The sequence below is a fragment of the Eretmochelys imbricata genome, chromosome 11 (genome assembly GCF_965152235.1).
Source record: "Eretmochelys imbricata isolate rEreImb1 chromosome 11, rEreImb1.hap1, whole genome shotgun sequence".
NCBI lineage: Eukaryota > Metazoa > Chordata > Testudines > Cheloniidae > Eretmochelys > Eretmochelys imbricata.
The window spans coordinates 61,723,325-61,750,926 of NC_135582.1; the positions used below are offsets into that span (position 1 = coordinate 61,723,325).

At 41.4% G+C, this 27,602-nt stretch overlaps 1 protein-coding gene across 3 annotated transcripts in view; it reads left to right on the forward strand.

Moving 5' to 3' along the window:
- Positions 1–27,602, forward strand: part of PARD3B (par-3 family cell polarity regulator beta) — a 615,914-nt gene that overhangs the window by 18,005 nt on the left and 570,307 nt on the right. For all 3 annotated transcript variants that reach the window (XM_077830252.1, XM_077830251.1, XM_077830253.1), the window contains one exon: positions 20,181–20,282. In XM_077830252.1, the coding sequence (XP_077686378.1) occupies positions 20,181–20,282 (102 nt within the window). The remainder of the gene's footprint in view (positions 1–20,180; positions 20,283–27,602) is intronic.

The following is a 27,602-nucleotide window of genomic DNA, read 5'->3' on the forward strand; positions in this document are numbered from 1 at the left end:
CTAGATCAGACACTAGATCCTGTGCATGTGAATGGGAGTTCCCAATATTTTTGTCTTGCTGAAAGCAGCATGTCATTTAATGAACGCAGTGCAGCCTGCTCTCTCCTCACCCCCTCCAAGTTTATCTGGCCAAAGTGAAGGCAATAACTTTGAGTATTATAAATAAAATGCTTTGGGACTCCTCATTCTGCTGAGAACCTGCTGGGAGACTGGAACAAATGTTTGTTCTCCGTGAGGGAAAAATGGTGCATCATTGTTTTTGATTGTTGAAATGTTCAGAACAGGTAGGAAGAGGATATAACAATCTGCGGCATAAAACGAAGAGCTTTAGTAGGTGCGTTGTACATGGGGTAGGGAACATATAATTAGAGAGTAGAAATATGTGGAGAACCTTGACCATGTTGGGCCCTGATGGACAACAGTGGACTGGAAAGAAGTTCTCTGCACGCAATAGCTGTATTAAGGAAAATAGTGAAGCTAATATTCCATATAAGCTTTTTATCCATACATACTGAGTCACTTTTCAAATGAAGGTAAGTATCATTATCCCAAAGAGCTTTAGATTGTCCCAGTTTTGATTTTTTTTTTTTTTTAATTGGCCCAGTGGCATCTGAATTGTATCTTAAAGGAGGATGGAATCAGCTACTGCAGTTGCATATTTGAAAATCCAGTTGTGCTGATTGAAGGCAAGCCCAAAGAGTCGTAAACTAGATAACCTCAAACTGCTTCTGAATACAGGAGTGAGGCGTTGAGAACATGACTTTTCTTTGTTTCAGAACTGTAAACTTGAAGCCCTGTGTCCTTTTTTCTTTTTCAGTATCTCAGTTGTTGTAAATCAGCATGGCTTTATTAACTTGAGTAGAGCTGTACAGATTCACTCCAGCTGAGATAATACTAGCCCTCCATTCTAATTAAGTGTAGTGGGATTAGACGGTCTGGGTGCACAGTATTTTTAAAATTGGCTGGTGATATTACTGTACACTTGCTGATCATATTTAATTTCAGCTGACTCAAAACCTTCCCAATAGAGTTTGGGAAGTGGTAACTTTCTTAATTACTATACTGTGAAGTGATGAAGTATTGGCAGATTTAAGGAACAGATCAAGTTTACAGTCCCATATGATATTGTCATTATATTAACTTGGAATTTTGGAACTATGTCCTAACTCTTTTTCAGTAGAATTGCCTGATTTAAATTTTTTTTATTCTTGTAAACACTAATAAATAACCATTTTTTCCAAGGTATTTTTAGCTGCTTCACAAGTTGGCCAATTTAGTGTTCACAGTACCATTAGTGAATATAAAAAACAAAAACAAAACCCAAACTCATTTGGCATACAAATCTTAGAATGCAAAAGCAACAAAATATTTGAAATGTTTTGGAAACGTGCAGAAGGAGTTTTCTTGGAGTTGTGACTACGTTAACGTTTATTTTTCCAGTTACGTAAGATGTGTGTATCTTTGGAATATTTGCCTTTATGTTAATGATACAGTAATGTAGTTCAGCTTAAATACTAGATATGTATTTTGGTCATCTGGTCTGATTTTTTTTTTTTCTGAAATACGGCAAGGTGGGGGTTTTTTGTTGTTAGCATCTTGTAAATATCTTTCTGTAAAATGAATACCAAAAACTGGTATGCAGCTCAACCTTTTAAAAAACCTGTTAAAAGGGAGTTGGTGTTCCCATGGTGAGAATTGCATGCCCACGTCTATCTGAACCTGTGTTTGAATAGCCAATCTCTCTCAAATATTTGATTTTATTTTAAAACCTCATGTGTTTGGAAAAGAGCAGAAAGACTGGCTATATGATTACTTGGAGTAGGATACTGTTTGTCAGTTACTCTCAGGAAAGTGTGTTTCTCCATTGCTTATCCTCTACAGAGGATTACATTTTATTCCTCAATGTCATGATATATGCTTATTTATTGTATGATTTAGTAGAGCATCTGTCTTTCTTTCTGAAAGATCTCAAAGCTGCAGATTGAATAGCAACTTGCAAGCGGCTCGTATTGATCCACAAATCCATAGTTTGGCCACTTACCTCTTTTTAAAAACCCTGTGTTGGAGAGTTACCTGGCGACCTAATTCTTTTAACCCCAACCAAGTGGTCAGTTCCTTGGGCAAGCACAGTCTGCGGTGACTCAATCTTTTTACATGGGGCTTGCCAAAGGAGTACACTGTCTCTTTTCCAAAGAGCTCCCCATGTATTGAGTGGAGACACATAAGAAGGCTTTATAGTAAGAGGTAAGGAACAGCAAAGGAGAAAGGGGAGGAAAAAAATAATTGTTCTCAGCTGAAATACCGTGTAGGTAGTCTTATTTTGTTTTTGTTTTGTTTTGTTTGGGATCTTTTAAGCAAAGGTGTTGATATCATACAATGGTGTGGGGAAAGGCAGGAATAATTATTAATCCCTGTTGTTTTGCCCTGTTCATTTCCTTCTGATGCTGCTACTATGTGTCCTGCTTCTGTCTTTTCCTTCTTGTCTCTATCTCCTTTTAAAGGAAATGGAGTTATGGCTTTTGGCACTGGGCGGAAAACTTGGCCGGATCTGCCTGACCACGTATAAATACAAAGTATGTTAAATGGTCAAGAAATCATTAGATATGAGGCCTGATTAGAATGAACCATATTATGCTGTGTTTATTGAAGTGCAGAGATTATCAAAGAGAACATTGAGATGTAGTGTTCCAGGTTTGTAAAAGTGGCAAAGAGTCCTGTGGCACCTTATAGACTAACAGACTTATTGGAGAATAAGCTTTCCTGGGTGAATTGGGTATTCACGAAAGCTTATGTTCCAATACGTCTGTTAGTCTATAAGGTGCCACAGGACTCTTTGCCGCTTTTACAGATCCAGACTAACATGGCTACCCCTCTGATAATTGTTCCAGGTTTGTGTCTAGCGACTTCCTTATACATTTAGAGTATCTAGCAAGGTGTTGGGGTTATCCCTTCTCTTTGCAGACATTGAGAGCAGGTCAGACCTGTTAATTGGTGAGTGTTGCTTAGTCCCTCCTCTGCTGACCAACTGTAGAATTGCTCTGATTTCTCAAGAGGTACAATTTCCTTGATCTCTTCTAGAGCCTGAGAAGATAGGACTGTCCTTCCACTTCCTTTTAAACCGGTTAAAAATTAATCATTTGAATTGGATTGACATTGTAAAAGTATTAAACTTTTCCCTTTAATCTCTGGATGAGTTACATAAATAGGAGCATTCTGACACCCCTTGGAAAGCACCACAGACATAGCTCCTTTCACTGACTGAGTCCATCTTTAATGCTCCTGACAGAAGTAAGGAAATTTTAAGCAATGCTCTGCATAGTGTATTACTTATTTCACTTTCCTCCTGCTGTGCATCAGTAGCCAATTCTGCCTTTCTGTCTAGGTACTTATATGCTCTTCATCTTCATCATCTGTCTCTCAATCATTGAATGAATTTTTCCTCGAACATCTATTTGAGGTTGGGACATAGTGCTATCCCCATTTTCACACATAAGCCAATGCAACTGGAGATACAGCCCTGGTCTACACTACAGAATTACTTCAGTATAACTATGTTGTTCAGGGCATGAATAATTCATGCCCTAGAGTGACATAGTTATACTGACAGAGTGCTATCTCGGCGAGAGAGCTTCTCCTGCCAACATAGCTACCGCCTCTTGCAGAGGTGGAGTTATTAATCTGATGGGTTTAGAGCATCTTCACCATAAGGGTTACAGCAGCGCAGCTGCATCAGTGTAAGTTTCTAGTGTAGACAAGACTCTGGTCCAGCAAACATTTAGGTGTGTACTTGACTTTATTCACCGAAGTAGTCCCATTGATTTCAGAGGGAAAACCTGGAAGCATTAGTGAAGAAATATGGTCTTGCGGTTAAGGGCATGTCTTGACTAGCAACGTTAAAGCCGCTGTGTAGTCGCAGCATAGTGCTGGGGAAGAGCTGTCCCAGCGCTATTTTTAAAACAAAGAAACAAACAACGCCCCCCTCCAAAAAAAAAACCCCAAACCCCAAAACAAAAACCAAAAACGGCCCACCACCACCTCCAGAAGGGGAATAGCTACCAGGGCTGGGAGCTGCGGTGTCTACATTGGCATTTTTACAGCGCTGAAACTTGCAGTGCTCAGGGGAGGGTTTTTTCGCACTCCTGAGTGAGAAAGTTGCAGTGCTGTAAAAGGGCTTGTCTACACTGGGACTCAGGAGACGTGAGTATAGTCAGCCATGATTTTCCTGTGTGACCTTGGACAAACTGTAGGTTATGATTCTGCAGACATCTTTTGCTCTTTCCGATTTGACCCCTGCAGCTAACAAGACAAAAGGGAGGTGCAGAGCTCAGGCGCTTTAGAGCCCCAGTGTGTTGGAACCAAGTTTGTCAACCCTAAATCACAGCAAACTGATAATATTTTTAAAATCTGCTCATTCATCTTAGTCTTCTTTGAAGACTCATTTTGGCATATCCATTAGGAAGAGTGTTCTATGGTTGGAACTTTCAAGAGGACTGCTATTCCTTTTACTCCTTCATTTTGACTTTTGAGTTTGCTGACAACTGTAGTGTAAAGGCCTTTTTGTATTTAAAAAACAATAAAAATGTGTGACTCACTGGTATTCTTAAGAGATCAATGCGGTCAATCTTGTATGAATTCCTAGAGCGCCCATTGCTAGTTTGTGTTCTGTTGAGCTTGAGAATGAGTTCTGCTGCGTTAACTCAATGGCTATGTTAAAGTGGCCTTGTAAAAATTCTACTCTCCCAGGCCTGCTTTATTTATTTTTGATAAATGAGGGATTTTTTTCCCTCCATTTCCTCTCCTCTGTGTCTTTTTATCATGGTAAAAATCAGGTGGGTAGAATGTTTTGGGGTGATAATTTTTCATGACAATTTTGTAGTCATGGTAAAGCCTGTGATTCTATAAAAGTTTGGCTTATATGAAGTACATGGTGTAGAAAAACTGGGTTTCAGACGTATTTTGCTTGCTTCAAATGTCTCAAGTATATTATGAAAACTAATCTTCTAAAATGGTAGAAAAAAACGGATGCTTGTCCTTCTATTGCATTGTACCATTTTACTTTCGCTTCAAATCATATTTGTTTATGTAGTTTCTCTACTAGATATTGTGGGGATTTCTATCTTCTGATTGTCATCTTGCTGAATGAATGAAGCCATTTAATTGTTTCTCTAACAATCAGTAGCCATATTTCGGCAGCAAACCAAGTAGCACACACACATTATCTTGAGAGGTCTTCTATCCCATGACTTTGCGTATTTCCTAGATTTGATTCCAGACCTAGCTTATGTACTGTAGGCATGAGCAGATCACGTTTTCCAGTGTAATCTTTGTAGCTACAAACACCCCAGCAAAAATGGCTGTGTGACGGGGTTTCCAGGGCCACATTGAAATTGCCCAATGAGGGCAAACCCCCAAAAATGGGGAAGACGATCCCCAAAATTGGAGGTTCTTTCTAATAATTGGATTCACCAGTCCAGCAACATAACAGCTTTTACAACACCTTACTGGTTACCCAGAAGCCAAAAACAGTTTCTTTAAAACAATCCAGCCTTGGGCTCCCACCCAGACAGCCAAGTCATATACAATGAGGATTACTGAAAATCTTGTTAATCATATAGAAGGTCTACCAATCCAAAAGGATCGGACACATTACCCACCAGCTCAGATCTTACCCAAATACATGCTTACAGCAAATTCTTGTTAACTAAACTAAGATTTATTAAAAAAGAGCATTGGTTAAAAGATCATTATACATAGAGATATGAATAAAGGTTTTAGGTTAGTTTCATAGTAGAGATGGTGAGTTTTAGAGTTGCAAAAAGTTCTTTCAGAATAGGTTCCGTAGGTTATAGTCCAGTGTCCAATATCAGGAGGATCCAGACTGGTGCTGGAGATCTCAGTCTTGCCACTCAAACCTCCCCTGACAAAGTATAAGTAGATCTGAGAATAGGGCCCAAGAGTTCTTTGTATAGTTCTCTGGCAGTCTGTTGATAGCATGCACTCCTTGGGTGAAGCTGTTAAGGTTCCCTCCCCACTCTGAACTCTAGGGTACAGATGTGGGGACCCGCATGAAAGACCCCCTAAGCTTATTTTTACTAGCTTAGGGTAAAACTTCCCCAAGGCACAAACTCTTTGCCCTTGGAGGGTACGCTGCCACCACCAAGTGATTTTAACAAAGAATCAGGGAAAGGACCACTTGGAGTTCCTATACCCCCTTTCCTGGAGAGGCTTGAGAATAATGTCCTAACCAATTGGTTACAAAGTGATCACAGACCCAAACCCCTGGGTCTTAGGACCATAGAGAAATCAGTCAGGCTCTTAAAAGAAACAGAACTTTATTAGAAAGAAAGAAAAGGTAAAAGAAGCACTTCTGTAAAATTAGAAGGGAAGCTAATCTCACAGGGCAATCAGATTTAAAACACAGAGGATTTCCCTCGGGGCAAAACTTTAAAGTTACAAGAAGAAAACCAGGACCACACTTTCCTCTCAGCACAGAGAAAATCGCAAGCTAAAACAAAAGTAAACTAACGCATTTCCTTGTTAGTACTTACTAATTCTAGTGCATTTCTCCCCCCCCCCCCCCTGTTTTGAAAGTATCTTGTCCCCTTATTGGTCCTTTTGGTCAGGTGTCAGCCAGGTTACCTGAGCTTCTTAACCCTTTACAGGTAAAAGGATATTGTGCCTCTGGCCAGGAGGGATTTTATAGTACTGCATACAGGAAGGTTGTTACCCTTCCCTTTATATTTATGACAGAAGCATTGTGGCTTTGAAGTAGAATCACCTATTTCCTATTTATACACAGGTAACTAGTTTAATTCATCAGCATAAGGTAAATTATCCATTAAGCAATTCATAGATGGTTTACTACAAACTTCAAAGAGAAATATAGACAGTGAAATTTTTACACCCAATTTTCATCTAAATGTTAGTATTCCCTTTTGATCTCTGAATCAATACATATAGTAACAGATAGGAACCCTCCGTTTGTTTATCTGATTAACATCTAAGAAGGTAAAAGTAAACACAGAGGACTACAATCAATATCTTCTTCCAATTCTTTAACAATACAAGTCTACATTTCAATGGTCTAGTCTATTTAACATGGCTTTGCTATATATAGCCCTAATTACCATTTACATACTTTTCTAATATGTCTTTAAAGATAGAATTTGGGTCATTTAGCTTGCAAGTTGCTTAACCCTTTCTGGTTCATGTCACAGGTGGATTTTTCCTTCCCTCTGTTTTTTGGAGATCAATGGGCTTGTAGTTTGTGGACGATGTAATGGTTGAATCAAAATGCTATCTCGTGTGTGTAAAAAATGCAGTTGTTTTGTTACTTCTATTCACAGTTCACCTCCCTGTTTTTTTTTTTCTCCAACTATTTGAGTGTAGGGTTTCTTCCACATTACTTTAGGCTGTCTATATATGTATCCTTTGAACATCGCCTGTATGCATGTTACTTCTAAAATGTACTTCCTTTTTCACTTGATATTATATGACCAGGTATGATTTTCATTCAAATTCTCTTTAATGCCATTAAACTAACCACTGTGAATAGAACAATAGGTGATGGGTGAACTTGAGTGTCTGGTGTTGAATGAGGATATTGATATAATAAGCATCACAGAAACTTGATGGAATAGTGATTATTAAGGCTACGATTTAGGTATATTTAGTAAAAGTCATGGGCAAGAAACAAAAAATCATGGCCCATGACCTGTTCATGACTTACCATAAATATCCCTGATTGAATCTTGAGCTGTGGGGGGAAGCCTGCAGGCCTAGCTGTGTGTGTGGTTGGGGTGGGGGAGGGGAGAGGGGCACAAGGGGAGCCTGCGGCATCAGCTGCAGGGGAGCCAGAGCAGCGGCTGATGTGGCTGGCTGCAGAGCCGCTCAAGCAGCGATATATGTCGCTGTCCCCAGGGCCGCCTGTGTATCTAGGGTCAGCCACACTGGGCACTGAGGTTGCAGGAAGTCATGGAATCCGTAATTCACACTGGAAAACATAATCTCAACTATGCATACAAAATTATGGGGTCTAAATTAGCTGTTACCACTCAAGAAAGAGATCTTGGAGTTATCATGGATAGTTCGCTGGAAACATCTGCTCAATGTGCAGTGACAGTCAAAAAAACTAACAATGTTAGGAACCGTTAGGACAGGGATAGATAGATAGAAAATATCATAATTCCATTATATAAATTCATGGTATGCCCATATCTTGAATACTGCAAGCAGTTCTCGTCACCTCATGTCAAAAAAGATCTATTCTGTACTTTCTCCAATTCTAAAAGGACAACAAAAATGATTAGGGGCATGGAATAGCTTCTGAATTGAGGAGAGAGTAAGAAGGCTGGGACTGTTTAGCTTGGAAAAGAAACAATTAAGGGGAGGGGGGCGGGATATGATAGAGGCCCACAAAATCATGAAGGGCATGGAGAAGGTGAATAAGGAAATGTTATTTACTCCTTCACATAATGCAAGATCCAGGGGTCATGATATTGTATAAGAGGACTGGTTTCTGAAACCTATTTAACATTTAGTAAGGTTCTCCTTGCTCATAATGTTAAACTTAATAGTCCTTACTACATAGCTCACTTTTGGGTGATGTTATAGGTGGCAGTGTAGCCAAGTATTTAAAAAACGTGATAAGCTACTTCTGTCTGAATATATTATGCAAGTTTGGAAGAAATGAGGATCGGGGGGTGTGGCATGATTTTTCTCTTTTTTTATTTGGTTCAAAACAGTGTATATGAATAGGTCCCAGGCATTTCAAGCTGTAGAACTCCTACAATGAATGAGTAAACTAACTTGGTACACACAGTGCAACTTTAATTAAAAAGACAAACCATGTACTCTTACGCTACATGCAGGCACTTTAAACATTTGCTTTTGACCAAAATAAATGAAATGTAACAATCTAGTACAAGATTATGTGCAACATCTTTGCTGTTGAAGTTGGCTGTTGCCATATAGGAATATTTTAATTTTAGCAAAAGCCTAAATTTATTGGCTGAGTGAAGCAAGGTCTTATACTCAAGCCAAGGATATTTCTGTGCCTCCTTGTTGTTTGTGCATTCATGTGACCTGGCTCTAATTTATCATTTGGTAAATATTTGCATAGTAATTCCTAAAATGCTCTCCCTCGCATAAAGGAATAGACAATAAACAGCTGTTTGATGTTAAACATAAACATGGCTTGCAGCCCTAAGGCAGAATGAATATTGAACAGTTGTATTAATGTGCATGTGTATTTGAGAAATGCTGAGGTGAATTAGACCAGGTAATGTCTCAATATTTTTTTCTTTAAATTTAGGATAATGCCGTGAGTAAAGGTATAGATAGACTGTATAACACATATAGTGTTCCAGGGGATATACACCCCCATTCATGTAATTAGGATTTCAGGAGCTATTCAGAAGAGGCGGCTACAAATGTTTTTCTTAAATGACCCCATTAACACAAGAGTGCACTGAGTGACACAAGCATACTGTATGCATTCTTCAGCCCTTGGAAACAGTTTCTCTGTAGCTATTAATGTTTTTTATGTTTTCAGGATACTCGTTTTCTTGCTCCACTTAAAAAGGAAACTATATTTGGACTTGCAGACTTCTTGTCAGGAGGGTTTAGAAGGAATCATTCTAGCAGTAGATCTTCCTTAGATAGTTAGATAGCTGTGAGAAGTAAACAACAACAAAAAACCTTCCACATTTCCCCCCCTCCCCCATCATGGCTTATGTTTCTGAGTAGCCTTAGCAGTGGTCAAGTAACTTTTTCCTCCATTTTAACTTAGTGGAAAAACTTTTATCCTTTTGTCAGTGTTAGAACAGTTGAAATTTTCCAACTAGCTCTATCAATCTAGATAAATTCATAACAAATTTATAATTATAGTTGATTCAGTATCCAATAAACAAGTTGACCTCGTTTGACTTGTTTTCAATGAAACTCATTGAAGTGATGCTGGTATGTGCACTGAATACTGGAACGTGCACTGAATACTGGAACTCATACCATTTAACAATTACAACCTGTACGCGATTGAAAGTATGCAGCTCAGATAAATCTTGAGTTTGGCTTTGGTGTGGTGTTTTGATGATTTCCAGACTGTATTTAAGCTCCTGAAGGTGTTCCTGGCTTTATTGATTTTGTTCCGGATGTCCTGGCTTGTTCCTATAACCTTTTCACAAACAATCACTCTCTCTATATGCTTTCTGTCCTCATCCTCAAAGGAAACCTGTACAACCCCTTCAGAAGATGAGCCTCAAAGCTTAAATTCATAATTTTGCTAGACACTAAAAATCATGGACTGAACAGACACTGGATTTATGGATAATTACAACAATCAATATCCCCCTCCCCAGGACTGACAGGAGGGGTGTTAACGGGCCACTTCACCTTGAATGGTCCCTTAAAATACGTTTAGCTACTTACGCTAAACAGTCTGTTCCACCTTGTGTTTAGCTGTGGCACTCTGATTGGTACATTTCCCAGACCTGAAGAAGAGCTCTGTGTAAGTTCAAAAGCTTGTCTCTCACCAACAAAAGTTGGTCCAAGAAAAGATATTTGTAAATATGGTAAAGGGACTTGATCTGGCATGGGGATATATTATTTACGGTGTGTTCAGGGGGAATGCACTGTCATTTTCCTATGGAGAGGAGGTGGTCCTTCCACCCAAATGGAGGGGAAGCGACAGTTGGAGAAGGGGAAGATGGTTGAGGGACTGAGGCAGCCAGGAGGGAGCCCAAGGCCAGGTCTACAGTATAAACTCACATTATAATTGTGTTGCTTAGGGGTGTGAAAAATCCACACCCCTAAGTGACATAACTACACTGACCTAACCCCCAGTGTAAACAGCACTATGTTGAGAGGAGAGCTATTCTTTTCGTTTAGCTACTGCCCTTCACAGAGGTGACGTGCTACAGCAGCGCAGCTGCACCAGTGCACCATTTTAAGTGTAGACCTGCTCTAAGTGTGGGTGTGGTGTGAGAGAGAGAAATAGTCTGTGAGTAAACAGATACGGGGGAATCCGTTCTTTGTTCTTGATCATTGGTTCTGGTCGTCTGCTGTAATTGATCCATGTGTTCCTGGAGATGCGGAACAGGAGAACCAAAGGTACTTTATATCCTGTGGGTCTGGTCTAATGTCCTCCCCCTCAGGCGAGGACCACTGGAGTAGAGTCCATGCAGGGCCGGCTCTAGGTTTTTTTTTGCTGCCCCAAGCACCAAAAAAAAAAAAAAAAAAGCCAGAGTGCTGCTGAAGCAAAAAAAAAGGAGGGGGGCCATAGTGCCGCCCCAAGCACATTCTTGGTTTGCTGGTGCCTAGAGCCAGCCCTGAGTCCGTGACTTCAGGAAGTCACAAGAGGCAAGTAAAGCTCAAAGACTGCCTTGAGCATTTGACAGTACCCAGCAAGATATCTGGGGAAAAGAGAATACAATTATAATAATCTATAATATAATAGCCTGTGCATACAGAGGTATAGATATTTCTTTATTTAGAGGGTTATATTTAAGTACCCTTCAGTAAGTTATTGTGTGTGTGTGTGTGTGTGTGTGTGTATTTGAATTCTAAATTTTTATTATATATATTCTTCGTCAATTTAATGAATCCAGGTGGAATCCAGTTCCATTTGTTCCAATTTAAATGAAATCTTTTTTTGTTTTTGTGGGTTTTTTGGACACCAGTTGTTGTATCTTGGCTACCATTAAATGACCTTTTATCCTGGTGAAACTTCTGTTCTACCACCCCTCCCCCCGCCAAGTAAATTATATCACCACTGGGACAGACCATTACTAAATCTTAGTGAGTGGTTTTGGAATGGGGTGACCCACGGCTGTATTTCGAATTATAACACAATAACTCTACTCTGAGAGGTCTGTTTACATATTACCTCACCCACCTGGTCTCTCATCTCCTCAGACCAACGCAGCTACAACAATGCATATAAAAAATGGTAATATTCAGAACCTTTGGATCCCCACGTGAAGTTTCACTTTCAAACAACAACAACCTCTTCTGTAAACTCCAATTTAGTACATTTAAAAAAAAAAAAAGCCAAAAAACCAAACAAGGCAATTGTGCTGGACATGCAGCCAGAAATACAAGAGGCAAGGGATGTGGATTAACTAGGCCACAACTGCATCGACTTGTTTGGAACGATCTGTCAGTAACTCAAACAATGAAAAGGTCCTGTTTCATTTACTGACCTGTTCAACCTTGTAGAAGGGCTGCTTAGCAGCCCATTGTGGTGTGGGTGAAAGGGTTGGGGAAAAGGGGGCTGTGTCCTTGCTGTAGCCTGAGCCCCATCCACCAGCTTCTTTAGGGAATGGCTTCACCTAATTCAGCTTCTGTCATAAATATAAAGGGAAGGGTAACCACCTTTCTGTATACAGTGCTATAAAATCCTTCCTGGCCAGAGGCAACATCCTGTTACCTGTAAAGGGTTAAGAAGCTCAGCTAAACTGGCTAGCATCTGACCCAAAGGACCAATAAGGGGAAAAGATACTTTCAAATCTTGCTGGGGAGTGGTGAAGGCTTTTGTTTTGTGCTCTGTTTACATGGTTGTTCTCTCTTGGGACTGAGAGAGGCCTGACAGAAATCACTCTTCTCCAACCCATCCTAATCCAAGTCTCCAATATTGCAACCAGTATAGGTAAGCCAGGCAAGGCGGATTAGTTTCTTTTGTTTTATGTGAATTTTCCCTGTGTTAAGAGGGAGGTTTATTCCTGTTTTCTGTAACTTTAAGGTTTTGCCCAGAGGGGGATCCTCTGTGTTTGAATCTGAATACCCTGTAAAGTATTTTCCATCCTGATTTTACAGAGATGATTTTTACCATTTTTTTTTTTTAAATAAAATCCTTCTTTTAAGAACCTGACTGATTTTTCCATTGTTCCAAGATCCAGGGGTTTGGGTCTTTGATTTTTGTAACCAGTTGGTTAGGATATTATTTTCAAGCATCCCCAGGAAAGGGGGTGTGTAGGACTTGGGGGGATATTTTGGGGGAAGATGTCTCCAAGTGGTCTTTCCCTGTTCTTTGTTTAAAATGCTTGGTGCTGGCAGCATACTCTTCAAGGACCAGGCAAAGTTTGTACCTTGGGGCAGTTTCTAACCTAAGCTGGTAAGAATAAGCTTAGGGGGTCTTTCATGCAGGTCTTCACATCTGTACCCTAGAGTTCAGAGTGGGGAAGGAACCCTGACAGCTTCTAATTCTGGTTTACCAAGGAATTGGAGCCCCACTGCCTTGTACACCTGACAACAGAAGGTGTCAGCAATTATCTTGTCTGCTTGCCCTTCACCTCCTTCTGAGTTTGCAAATAGTTAACTCCATTTCTGATATCAGCCAACATATATATCCACTCCCTGATGAAAGAAGTGTTCCCCATCTTCTCTGCAAACTTGGGCACCAAATATTTTTTGGTGGGTAATCACCAAACCTCCCTGCTTGCGTATGAATGTAGTCACCTCTGAATTCACACATACTATGGCTTGCTCAACTTGTAAAGGCCTGCCAGGTCCCTCACATATCTGCTACAGCATTTCACTCCTGTTTACAATTACCTCTGGGAAAAGGTCTCGTATCTACACCTACCCTAAATCTCTTTGCTCTAATGATTAAGGCTATGGTTCTCCCATTCTTGAGGCTGTTGGGTGGATTCCAGTCTGCCCTCCGGGGGTCCTCTGGTTATTTCCACTTGACGCCTTCTTCAGCCGATGGACACTGGATTCTTAGGCTGGCGCCTCCCTTATCATTCAGTTGTTATTCACACCAAGCATCCATCCACATACATCCTCTATCTCTATTTTAATCACAATTGTTAACAAAGCGAGATGAATACACCAAAAGGGCGGGGAGTCTCTGGGTGCTGTTTCTGTTCTTACAGAGTATTGCTTTGAGTCTCTCTCTGTGTGAGTAGTTGTTATTACAAAGAATTGCTTTGAGAAGAGACTCTGTCTTAGAATGTACTAACACAATTAGCAGCTTGCAAGTTTCACACATAGAGGGAGAGAAACAGTACCAAAAAGCAAGAGACCTCTTAGTTTAAATTCCAGGGTATTACTAATTATGGGGAATCAAACTCATTTGTGATTTTAATACAGAACTACTTTAATATGATCCAACAACATGTGGTCCAAGGTGGCCTGGGAGGTTAGCAGGGGGCCTGGTGCTGGCAGCAGTGTTGCTCGGCGACCGGAAACTGGAAAGAGGCGGGGTGGAGGCTTGGGGGAAGGGATGGAATAGGGTTGGGGAGGGGGTGGAGCAGGAGAGGGCTGGGGTTGCTACTGCTGGCACCAGGCCCCCCACTAACCTCCCAGGACATCCAGGACCCCGTGTCCCCCTGAAGAGTGGGGCTCCCCGAAGCGTAGTAAGCCCGAACAGTGGTGGAGCTGGGCCCACGTTCCTAAATATTGTTGGAGCACAGGCACCACAGGCCCATATAACTCGTTGCTTATGGAATCAAACTGTAAACCCTGTATATAATGGAAACCACTTCAAGACAGGTGGTGCTGCAGCACCCTCCACACCGTTAGTTCCAGCACCTATGATGTTAATGCAAACAAGGAATCTTTTAGTTCGTGCTTGCAGTGTTCACACGGGGGTTACAGTGCAGCAGTTTAGTACAAATCTCTTGGTTCAGACTGGAGGGCAGTGTAGACGAGCCATTACTCAACCCCTTTACAAAATCCAAAACTGTTTTCATGCAGGTGTACAATAATTTCAGAGGAGGGGCATCTGCCGGTTCCATAGCATGTGCCTCTTCTTCCATGCCAACTCAGAATGACCTTACCACTGAGACCTAGTTGTGAACCTTCGGGGAACTGGCTTTCGGCCTGTTGGCCCAATAATCAAAAAATTATTATTTTTTCTGCTAATGTTGTTTAGTTGCTCATCTTTTTATTTTCGTGTAAATCTTAACAATTCCTTATGCTCACACATGTGAATACAGAAGAGTCTGTTAAAGTGACTCTTGAATGTCTTTATTTTTTTTTTTTATATCTTGTTTATGAGAATGAGAAGCTAAATTTTATATTGGCAGTGTTTTGTCTTAGGATGCTTGTGGGGAAAATTAAACTCTGATGCATCAAACTCGTGCAGGATTTTGCTTTCTCTTACTTATGGCCACCCACACAAGCGTTCTGTTACTGGGTTCTTTTTTGTGGTCCCAGGTTACAGAAAAGTTAAGACTTTATTATCATAGAATCATAGAATATCAGGGTTGGAAGGGACCCCTGAAGGTCATCTAGTCCAACCCCCTGCTCGAAGCAGGACCAATTCCCAGTTAAATCATCCCAGCCAGGGCTTTGTCAAGCCTGACCTTGAAAACTTCCAAGGAAGGAGATTCCACCACCTCCCTAGGCAACGCATTCCAGTGTTTCACCACCCTCTTAGTGAAAAAGTTTTTCCTAATATCCAATCTAAACCTCCCCCACTGCAAGTTGAGGCCATTATTCCTCGTTCTGTCATCTGCTACCATTGAGAACAGTCTAGAGCCATCCTCTTTGGAACCCCCTTTCAGGTAGTTGAAAGCAGCTATCAAATCCCCCCTCATTCTTCTCTTCTGCAGGCTAAACAATCCCAGCTCCCTCAGCCTCTCCTCATAAGTCATGTGTTCTAGACCCCTAATCATTTTTGTTGCCCTTCGCTGGACTCTCTCCAATTTATCCACATCCTTCTTGTAGTGTGGGGCCCAAAACTGGACACAGTACTCCAGATGAGGCCTCACCAATGTCGAATAGAGGGGAACGATCACCTCCCTCGATCTGCTCGCTGTGCCCCTACTTATACATCCCAAAATGCCATTGGCCTTCTTGGCAACAAGGGCACACTGCTGACTCATATCCAGCTTCTCGTCCACTGTCACCCCTAGGTCCTTTTCCGCAGAACTGCTGCCTAGCCATTCGGTCCCTAGTCTGTAGCGGTGCATTGGATTCTTCCGTCCTAAGTGCAGGACCCTGCACTTATCCTTATTGAACCTCATCAGATTTCTTTTGGCCCAATCCTCCAATTTGTCTAGGTCCTTCTGTATCCTATCCCTCCCCTACAGCGTATCTACCACTCCTCCCAGTTTAGTATCGTCCGCAAATTTGCTGAGAGTGCAATCCACACCATCCTCCAGATCATTTATGAAGATATTGAACAAAACTGGCCCCAGGACTGACCCCTGGGGCACTCCACTTGACACCGGCTGCCAACTAGACATGGAGCCATTGATCACTACCCGTTGAGCCCGACAATCTAGCCAGCTTTCTACCCACCCTATAGTGCATTCATCCAGCCCATACTTCCTTAACTTGCTGTCAAGAATACTGTGGGAGACCGTGTCAAAAGCTTTGCTAAAGTCAAGAAACAATACATCCACTGCTTTCCCTTCATCCACAGAACCAGTAATCTCATGATAAAAGGCAATTAGATTAGTCAGGCATGACCTTCCCTTGGTGAATCCATGCTGGCTGTTCCTGATCACTTTCCTCTTTCCATTATGGCATGTGGGGGTGGCTTTTTGGTCTTGTATTTTGGGCAGCATGTTGCATTCTTTAGGACCACACAGCTTTTCTTCCTAAATCGTTTCTGCTTTGACTTTTTTTTTTTTTTTTTTTTTTTTTTTTAAATCTCAGAATCTGGTAGGCACATTGAAAATGCTCAAAACAGTTGAATTCTTGGCTTTAAAAAGTAATGTTTTGAGGTGTAATAGTGGTCTGAAATTCAGACTAAGGTAATTAATAGACTGAATTTCATCATTATGCAAAGACAAAACCAGTATTTATATTTTTTAGTAGATTTTTGTCATTCAAGCGTTTTGATATTTAAGATGAACAATTTTGGAGAGTGGTTTCAATGCAACACTGGAGGATGAAAACTCTGCCAAATTCCCAGAATATACAGGAGTTTTGCAAATAAAGATATTTTTACTGAATTATTAGCTTGTTAAGCCACACTGCACCTTACAAACACCTAATCAAGGAAGAACAAGACATAATATTGAGTATATGGCTAGTGGTCAACATGTGGGAGTCACTGGACTGAGAGAGAGGATACCTTGACCGTAGTGAGCATGCTAATGTATTGTATCATATTACCCTGCAACTGAAGATGGGAGATTGACTGCATTAACCTGGAACTAAGATTGGGCCAAATATACGTGAAAATTGTATAGATTGAGGTTTAAGTACAGAAAAAAGGTGAAATGAATTTTTGCTCAGGCAATCGGATATTAACATATGTGAAAATTCTCTTTGAGAGCTGTACCAAATACTCAATTTCATTTAAAATGGCATGTGGTAGTAAAGATAATTAGCTATTGAGACTATAATGGGAAGTAAACTTGCCTATTAAGTGTTCTTATGGAAACCCTTTTTACTGGTTTGTAAACTTCCTTTTGTTAGTATAAAATTAGCTCAGTGTACAACTTGTAGGTAAAGAGAAGATAGACAAGGTTGCTAGGGAAAAATGACTTGTTTAAACGTTACCTATGGCAGGGTGGAATTGGCTGGCTTCCCAGTAGATGTTTGGGTTTTATCAGAGAGTTTCTGTGGAGGATTATTTGCTAAAGCTCTGAAGTAAGTGTGTGTGTGTGTGTGTGTGAGAGAGAGAGAGAGAGAGAGAGTCAGGGTTGGGACCTCTTTTCACTTTTATGACTGTTTGAAACTTACGGGTTTAATTTTCCCTCTTCTCCCCTTTTGGGCATTGGGTCATGTTGTACCCAGTTTATTTTTTGGCATGCAAATTTCAGACTAAATTGGGTCCCCATGTGCAAATTATATTGCAGTGATAATTTTGGTATGACATCCTGTGTGCAGGATGGGTTTTGGGAATTGAGATGCTTGCTGCGTGAGAGAATACGGACTCACTTGGAAACTTCGCAGTGCAAACAATGTGGTAGTATGTAATGGACGGATGCCCCACCCCCCTTCTGATTTTTTTTGAGGCATTTAGCACTTCTTGGCTTTGGTACAGATGATAAAAACAGGCCTAGTCAAAATTGGTCCATAATGTCCATATATAGTCAACCAACCTGTCATTAAGGTGTCTTGCTCATCTGCTGTAGGGTTTCTTCAGGTGGCCAGAATATGCAGGTTTTTATGAAAACTGTGACAAAATATCACTTTATATAAATATGGTGAGGGACAGTCTTAATTTTCAGGGTGTTATTTTGTTGCTAGTATCATAAGAGCACCCCAACCAAAATTGAGTTTTCATTGTGCTAGATATTATACAAACTTATAGAGATGTTCCCTGCTTCAAAGAACTTAAAATCTAAATAGACATAATAGAGACAAGAGGGTGGGAGAAATGGTTACATTGCAGAAGAATCAGGATGGTGGGTGACAAACCTCTGGTTAGTTCAGTGCGGTTCTTTTTTCCCTCCTGTAGCTTTTGTCAGTTTTGTGATTTGTGTGTGTGTGCGTGCCGGGGGCGGGGGTAGATTTAAAGAGTATAGGAAATGGGATGGAGAGGGAAGGCTGGAGGGGAAGAATTAATAGAAGCAAAAAAGAAGGGGAAAATGAAAGGAGTAGAGAAGGTAGGAAGAATGGTGATGCATGTGAAAGGCAAGAAGAGTCAGGTTGGGCACATAGGTCCTGAGGGGCTGGGAGGAAGTTGGAGCAATCAGCTGATGACCAGAGTTGGGAAGTCAGGCCGTGTCTACACTATAGGAACTAAACCACAATAGTTAGAGCACCGTAGCTATGCTGGCATAAGCCAGAAGGGGTTTTACTTCAGTGTAGGGATACTACCTCCCTGAGCTATGGTAACCATGACAACAGAAGCATTCTTCTGTCCACCTGTCGGCAGCTATACTGGGAGTTAGGTTCGTATTGCTACGACACTTGCACATGCTTGCATTTCCCCCCACAATATTTCAAAATTTTCACTGTAGATCAGGCCTCAGTCTGACGTTACCAACATCCAAGAGGTTATAGAGGTACAAGGGAAGCCCTGGCTGGACTGCTTCTTTCTCAGCCTGTGATTTTTACTGTTTAGCACCTTATTGATAGACGGTAGCTCTCAGTGCTGGTTCCATCCTTAAAGGAGCTGCTTTTGCTTTTAACTTCCCCATGGATTTAAAATTGCCCAGTCTTCTAAGATGTGGATTTAATTATGAACTACTTTATTCAAATTCAGTGGGGTAACTTAAGGGTAGAATGGCATAATTTAACTAAGCAGGTTTGTCCTTTTTTTAGCTTGCTACAGAGAGGAGTTCCAGGCCCGCACTACGTCTGCCAACATTATTGATGATTAATTCTGGTTCAGTGCTTAACCTCAGAAATGACACTTGAAATTCTTTAGTAAGCAATTCCAAACCTTCTTCCATTGAAGTTCATAGAATATCGGGGTTGGAAGGGACCTCAGGAGGTCATCTAGTCCAACCCCCTGCCCAAAGCAGGACCAATCACCAATTTTTGCCCCAGATCCCTAAATGGCACCCTCAAGGATTGAGCTCACAACCCTGGGTTTAGCAGGCCAATGCTCAAACCACTAAGCTATCCCTCCCCCCAAGTTGATAATTGTGCCATTGGCTTCAGGGGAAGCATTGTGTAGTGTTCTGTTAAAGATGTGGAGGGGAAGGTGCTGTCTTCAGAGGGCTGAAACTTGGTTCCTGTTGCACCATGTCAAATTACATGAGTAAGCTTGCTCATTCACAGACCTTGTCTTCTGAATTTTGCCTCAGTGAATCCCATTAGTAGTTGTCTCTGAGGGAGAGTCTTTTGTAAGCAGAAAATTCTTGGTGGATGGTGTAGGTGAGATGGGGTACGGTACGAGTGTGTGTTTTGCAAAACTATATAAATTTTTCCCCAAGTTGTCAGCACATTTTCTTTAAATTACAGTGGTTTACAGTGATATATCATGGTTTCTTTACATTTCTTTCTTGTAATGTATAAAATCTATCTAATCTCATTTACATTTGGTAAAGAATTAAAATGTACAGTAAATTAATGCAGATATACATATTGGACGTTATTCCACTGGTAGTAATCTGACATACAAATAGTGTGAATTTTTATCAGTAGATGTTTCTTTGAACTCTTCAACCAGAACTAGTCTGTGTAAAATGGAATATTTAGTAAAGATGTTTACTAAAGGAGAGAGACGTAAAAATGGAATACAAAAATCTTATTGACTTGATAGAGCTAAAAAGCTGAAGTTTGGTTTGACAAAATACCTTGTTTTTTTTATTGTTGTTCCGCAGGACCCTGCTTACTGGGTGAACATTCACCACCTCGAGTACACAGATGGGGGGATCCTGGACCCAGATGATGTGCTGGCAGATGTTGTTGAGGACAAAGATAAGGTAGATTAAAAAGGGAGAGGTGGTGGTGGTGGTTGCAGAGTTTGAATTACAATATTGTACTTGCGTTTCCTGTGTCCCTTCCATAACCATTTGCCTGGTACTTGGGTACCAAGAGTGTGGTGCAGTATTCAGTAACCTTAAATCAAACACATCTGCCTAGACATGTTGCAGCTATGTTCTTCATTCAGCGCTACTGCAAAAGGAAAATGTATGATCAAAACAGCTGATATATTCACATAAGATTAGTATTTGATTTACAATTTAATCCTTTAATTCAGGACGTTTTATGGTTCTCTTGTAGTTTTATGAAACGAGGGTGGTTTTTGATGAGGAGAGGATGTGGAGTTGGATGGGATATTGAATTTTATGCCAGTAATATTTCTAACTTTTTAAAAATCTCTCTAGAGGAAAGTTTGAGAACCACTCATGATAGGTCATGGATTAATGTGAGGAACTGCAGCAATTCTGTCTTGTAAATCACATAGAATCAATTTGCTTCAGAACAGAACTGAAAGTCTAGGCAGGCCACACCCACTCCAGTTCACTCTAGTGTGTGTTTTTATATGTATTCCCAAAGACCATGGGTGTCCAGCTTGGGAATTCCTGACCCAAGGTATCCTATATGTACATAGAAATAGCTCACCTAAAAATACCTAGTATTGCTGCTTAATTACCCTGGCAGACTAGTGTAGTGTAAGTGAATTCATCAATAAATTACTTGCCGTATATAGTCTGAAGAGTGTAGTTCAGATCCGATTAACATTTCGTTATTGTATTTGAATTAAAATCTAAACCATAAGAGTATTGATGCCAAGAAAAAAATATTAAAGCAAAAAACTCTTTTCTGTTTACATACTTTTGAAAATGTGAAATTTTGTTTTCCTATCCTGCAGAAAAAACCTTTTCAATAATAGGACTTGTGTTCTCATAGGGTCATCTTTTCCCTGACATCAGAAGCACCAATAATAATGACAGATTGATTCATAGATTGCTAAGATAATTTATATAGTGTGTGTGTGTGTGAGAGAGAGAGAGAGTAGTGCTTATTGAAAGAAAACTGCTTGACGGTTACAGATGACTTGCTGCTTGGAATAATTCTGACTTCAAAACAGTAGGTTGCTTTGTAACACTACAAAACATACTTTAACATAGGAAGACTAGAACTACATAATTTTAAAGCTCAGTGTATACAGAGTGGCAGTAGCAAGGTCTTTCAAGTATTTCATGTCACATTAGCTGTATTTCACTAAATTAACAAATGCAAGAAAACAGTTCCCCTGTTGACATTTTGTTATAAAGTTGACATTTGTAATACATTTAGATAATTTAGCAGTGGTCTCCCTTGAATTGTGCTTGTTGTGAGATCTAATGAGGTTGCCACTGAGATCATGATGGGCCATCTTACCATGAAACCTTGTTTTAAAACAAAACAAAAAAACAATAGCTCACATTCAAAAGTGTTTCATTTTGATATAATGGTGGGAGTTTGGATAACTCAAGAAATGGTTTTGGAATTTAGACCCTTCACCTTTGTCACTTTGTTCTTTCTGTATCTGTGGTAGAAATAAGATTCAGAACAGAAAATGTTTCAGGATTTTTTTAAGACACTTCAAAGAATGACAGGAGAATTATTGTATTATATGCTAAAATAATTGTTTCCAAGCATTTGCGTATCATACTTGTCCTGGTTTTATACTCACACAAATCCAAAGAACAATGCAGCATCTAAATCCTTCAGTTTGTCTTTGTGAATAATCATTGGAAACTTATTTTTACATCTGATATTGCTCAGAAGCAACCAGCAGTGCTATTGAGCCCTGCTTCACAAAATTCCCAGGAACATTTTTGTATCAAAACAGGAACAACAACTGGATGATGGTGGCATACATAAATTGCCAAGGAAGGACACAGCAATAATCTGAAGCACAGGGCCACTGGAATCCTTTTATACTTAGAGAAACAGAACCTCTCTACCACAGCTTACATGGATGCCAGGCAAAACAAGAGTCAAGGTCAAATGGCTTAATTTTTATATGCTACCAGCAGGGAAGTGGCAAGCTAAAATAGGACGCGTTTGATCGTTTGTCTCTTTGTGGCTTTCTTGCTCATCTAGACTCATTTGTAACTTAAAACAGCAGGCTAGTATTTTGCTCTCAATTAATGGAATACATGAACATAGAAGATGTCCATCTTCACTTTTTTTATGTATGTGCTGGTATATACATTCTCTGAAATGACTTGGAAAAAAAGACTAAAGTATGTGTAATTCTAATTACAGCATATTGACTTCACAGACTAATATTCACTAGGCTCTTAAAGATGGAAACTGCAAAACCAGGAAGCATCCAGTTTTTCAAAAGCTAGCTTTTTATCAGTACCCCCTTATTCACCTTAAATGTCATAACATTTGAGTGTTACATGGATGCTCCTGTTAACTAACTATCCTATTTCAAAATCTCAGAGATTTCCTACAGTTGTAGCATACAAGGATTTGCGGGGTGGGGGTCTTTGTCACCTAGTACGTAGACTGAGGCCTGTCATAGATTCAGTTTCTTATGTGAGGCCTAAGGGATTAAACCTCAGTTCTTCATTGAGTAATGGTTCCTTTTGTATCCCACTGTGGGTTTATGCGTGTGCCCAGAGCAAGAGAATTTGAAAGTAGAGTTTGTTTGTCTGCGCCTTTGCCCTGGCTGTCCTCATACTTTTGGCTGGAGGGATAAAGGGCAGGGTGAACTGACAATTTCTCCAGTTACTTCTCACTGCTGCATGTTCTAGGTTGGAACCTTCAGTGTCGGTAGCTTTGTCTTCATCCTACAAGATAAGGTTTAGATTTTGCTTTGTAAATAGTTTTAACAACTTATGTAGTTTAGTGCAGGGATAGGCAACCTATGGCACGCGTGCCAAAGGCAGCATACGAGCCGATTTTCAGTGGCACTCACACTGCCCGAGTCCTGGCCACTGGTCTGGGGGGCTCTATATTTTAATTTAATATTAAATGAAGCTGCTTAAACATTTTAAAAACCTTATTTACTTTTACATACAACAATAGTTTAGTTATATATTATAGACTTGTAGAAAGAGACCTTCTAAAAATGTTAATGTATTACTGGCACACGAAACCTTAAATTAGAGTGAATAAATGAAGACTCGGCACACCACTTCTGAAAGGTTGCTGACCCCTGGTTTAGCGTTTGGATTGTCTCTTTGGGAGACACCCTCCACCCATCCCCTTGTATCACATTCAGGTACCTGACTATGCCCAGGACTCCAGGCTTCAAACTCTGTGCTTCTTGCCCACAATCCTTCTTAGTCAGCGATGACCACCAGTGCTGCCTGTACTGGCTTGGGGAAGCCCACATGGCGATGAGGTGCAGTATCTGCTGATCATTCTCCAGCTGTACCTGAAAAGAGTGGGAACTTTGTCTCTGGAAACACCTCATGGAAAAGGCCATGAAGCCTCAATCAGACCCAGGCCAGGGAACCCTCTCTCTACATCTGCCTGATTCAGCAAGGAGAATGCCTCTTGCTGCGAAGTTGAACTCTGGTGTGGGAGTGTCTACTCTCACAGGCCCACCAGTAGAATTTTTGTTTTCTCACCTGCTCCCAACTCTACTACTGGTTCAGGCCACTTTTGAAAGGGCTGGACAGCAACATCCCCAGTCTACTCCTGTGGATAAGGAGGGCAAATGTCTGGACCTGTTGGGGAGAAAGTTTTGTCATTTAGCCTCCAGTTCAGGGTAGCCAATTACCAGGCACTATAGCTAAATACAACTTCCTGAACTATGCCAAGTTTGCTAAGATTACTGACCGGCATCTGCAACAGGACACAGCTCCTTTCTAAGCTCTGATAGATCAAGGCAGAGGGATAACCAAGACCATGCTCCAGTCTGCGGTTGACAACTCTGTTACCTCCTCTAGAGCTATGGTTACTGCTGTTGTTATGTGCACGGAGTCATGGCTCCATGCATCAGGGTTCCCTAGGGAGACCCAGAATACCATTGAGGTCCTCTCCTCTGGTGAATTGCAACAATTCAGCCAAAAGATGGATGAGTCCCCCCATACCCTAAAGGGGACCAATTGATCCTACTTCCAAATTTTCCAACTCTGGGTGTATAGTGCGCATGCATGTAGCCCACAGTGGAATACAAATAGGGACTACACATCTCGAAGAATCATCAGTTGCAGATCAGTAACTTCCTCTTATCTAAAGGTTCAGTTTTTCTACCCTCTGGTTTATTATTCAAGATTTTTTTGTACTCTTCCCACATCTTTTTTTCAGAGCTATTACATAGTTGAGACTTCCAGTGGGACTCCTGCACTTTATCCTGATTCTGCAGATCTTCAAAATATCTCTGTAATCTTCAAGAGGGTGCTTTGTCATATTTTTGTTCCCTTCCCTTCCTTATAGAAATGATGTCACAAGGGGAGAGTGTTGGGAGTTCTGTCTGTTAAGGAAGCGTATATTGAGTTTTTCCTTGGGAAGTTTGTTCCAGGTTCTAACTGGTACACAACCAACATACAGTTTCACACTTTGGATTTGGAATCAGCTTGTGATGTCTTTCTACACTTGAGTGGAGAGAATTGGATATCTTCTTGTTTGTTCATGGGGATCTTAAATGCTTGAAGGGCTCAGTCTCTCTGAATGGACTAATTCATATATATCAAGCATGTAGAACATCTAGTAAGGCTTATGGATACATCAAAGTGCATTTCAGAAGGTGCTCCTCAAAGGCTTGGGCTGTGAAATCTAGAGCTTCGTACAAGGAGACTTGCCATTTGACAACTGGAAGTTTGCAATTACTTCACCAAATAGTACAGTAATGACATTCTATCCTTGGGTTATGCAGCATTTGGCCATTCCATCTTCCCTCAATTTAAATTAAGGAAGGAAGGAAATTAGCATTAATTCTAATTTCCATTTTTATATTTCCTATGGGGTTTTGTGGCTTAGGTTGTGAAGTTTTTTCCCTTTCTAGGAATTGTTTGGAAGCTACTTCCTATCTATAATATCCAGACAAATGTACAAGAGGGAGAAAACTAGTTCCCTGGACTGTACTTTCTCAAAATGAAGGGCATTCATTGATCTGGGAAGACTCTCTCTGTAAAGTAAAAGTTGCGAACCAGCAAAGCGGCTAACAGAGGGAGTTTGCCTGGGAGCTCGCCTGGGGAGAGCCTGCTGAGGCTTACATCTGGCCAGCTTCTCTGAGTAGTTACTACAACTCCTGAGTGAGCTTGTAGAAGGAAGGTAATATGGAATGGGTGGTGTTCAGCTGTTGTGACCTGCACTGGATTTGCCAGGTTTGTCTTTCTTCCAGAGGACAGAAGCGACTTTGTCTGTACAAAGTGCAAGCTAGTCTCCATATTGGAAGAGAAGGTTCAAGGTCTGGAGCAACAGGTATCGACCCTGCGTTGCATAAGAGAAACTGAAGATTTCCTGGACAGATGTCAGGATATGCTTCTACGGGCACAATGTTCTGAAGATGCAGAGCAGGCTGTGCAGCGGGGACAGGAGGACGGTGAAGAAATTTGGCAGCATGTGACCTCCAGAAGAACAAAGGGGAGCGTCCATATACCAGCAACGTAGATACGGGTAAGGAACTGTTTTCATGTTCTCTCCACAGGTACTAATGTGGAGAGTGGACTAGATGATCCATCTGAGGGAAGGGAACAGAAGAAGACTCCGCCGATTGGAAGGCATGAGATGCACTGTCCTAGGGTTGGGGGTTCCACGACCACCGCTCCTAAGAGAAGGAGGCGGGTGGTGGTGGTCGGGGACTCTCTCCTCAGGGGGACTGAGTCATCTATCTGCCACCTCAACCGGGAAAACGGAGAAGTCTGCTGCTTGCCAGGAGCTAGGAGTCACGATGTGATGGAGAGACTGCCGAGACTCATCAAGCCCTCGGATCGCTACCCCTTCCTGCTTCTCCACGTGGGCACCAATGATGCTGCCAAGAATGACCTTGAGCGGATCACTGTGGACTACGAGGCTCTGGGAAGAAGGATAAAGGAGTTTGAGGCGCAAGTGGCCTTCCTGTGGTAGGAAAAGGCCTGGGTAGAGACCATCGAATCGTGGAAGTTAACGAATGGCTACGCAGGTGGTGTCGGAGAGAAGGCTTTGGATTCTTTGATCATGGGATGGTGTTCCAAGAAGGAGGAGTGCTAAGCAGAGATGGGCTCCACCTAACGAAGAGCGGGAAGAGCATCTTCGCAAGCAGGCTGGCTAACCTAGTGAGGAGGGCTTTAAACTAGGTTCACTGGGGGTAGGAGACCAAAGCCCTCAGGTAAGTGGGGAAGTGGGATAGCGGGAGGAATCAGGAGTGCGCAAGAGGGCAGGGCTCCTGCCTCCTACTGAGAAAGCGGGACGATCAGCGAGTTATCTCAAGTGCCTATACAGAAATGCAAGAAGCCTGGGAAACAAGCAGGGAGAACTGGAAGTCCTGGCACAGTCAAGGAATTATGATGTGATTGGAATAACAGAGACTTGGTGGGATGACTCACATGACTGGAGTACTGTCATGGATGGATATAAACTGTTCAGGAAGGACAGGCAGGGCAGAGAAGGTGGGGGAGTTGCACTGTATGTAAGGGAGCAGTATGACTGCTCAGAGCTCCGGTATGAAACTGCAGAAAAACCTGAGTCTCTGGATTAAGTTTAGAATTGTGAGCAACAAGGGTGATGTCGTGGTGGGAGTCTGCTATAGACCACCGGACCAGGAGGATGAAGTGGATGAGGCTTTCTTCTGGCAACTCACAGAAGTTACTAGATTGCAGGCCCTGGTTCTCATGGGAGAATTCAATCACCCTAATATCTGCTGGGAGAGCAATACAGCGGTGCACAGACAATCCAGGAAGTTTTTGGAAAGTGTAGGGGACAATTTCCTGGTGCAAGTCTTGGAGGAACCAACTAGGGGCAGAGCTCTTCTTGACCTGCTCCTCACAAACCAGGAAGAATTAGTAGGGGGAAGCAAAAGTGGATGGGAACCTGGGAGGCAGTGACCATGAGATGGTCGAGTTCAGGATCCTGACACGGAAGAAAGGCGAGCAGCAGAATACGGACCCTGGACTTCAGAAAAGCAGACTTTGACTCCCTCAGGGAACTGATGGGCAGGATCCCCTGGGAGAATAACATGAGGGGGAAAGGTGTCCAGGAGAGCTGGCTGTATTTTAAAGAATCTTTATTGAGGTTACAGGGACAAACCATCCCGATGTGTAGAAAGAATAGTAAATATGGCAGGCGACCAGCTTGGCTTAACAGTGAAATCTTTGCTGATCTTGAACGCAAAAAAGAAACTTACAAGAAGTGGAAGATTGGACAAATGA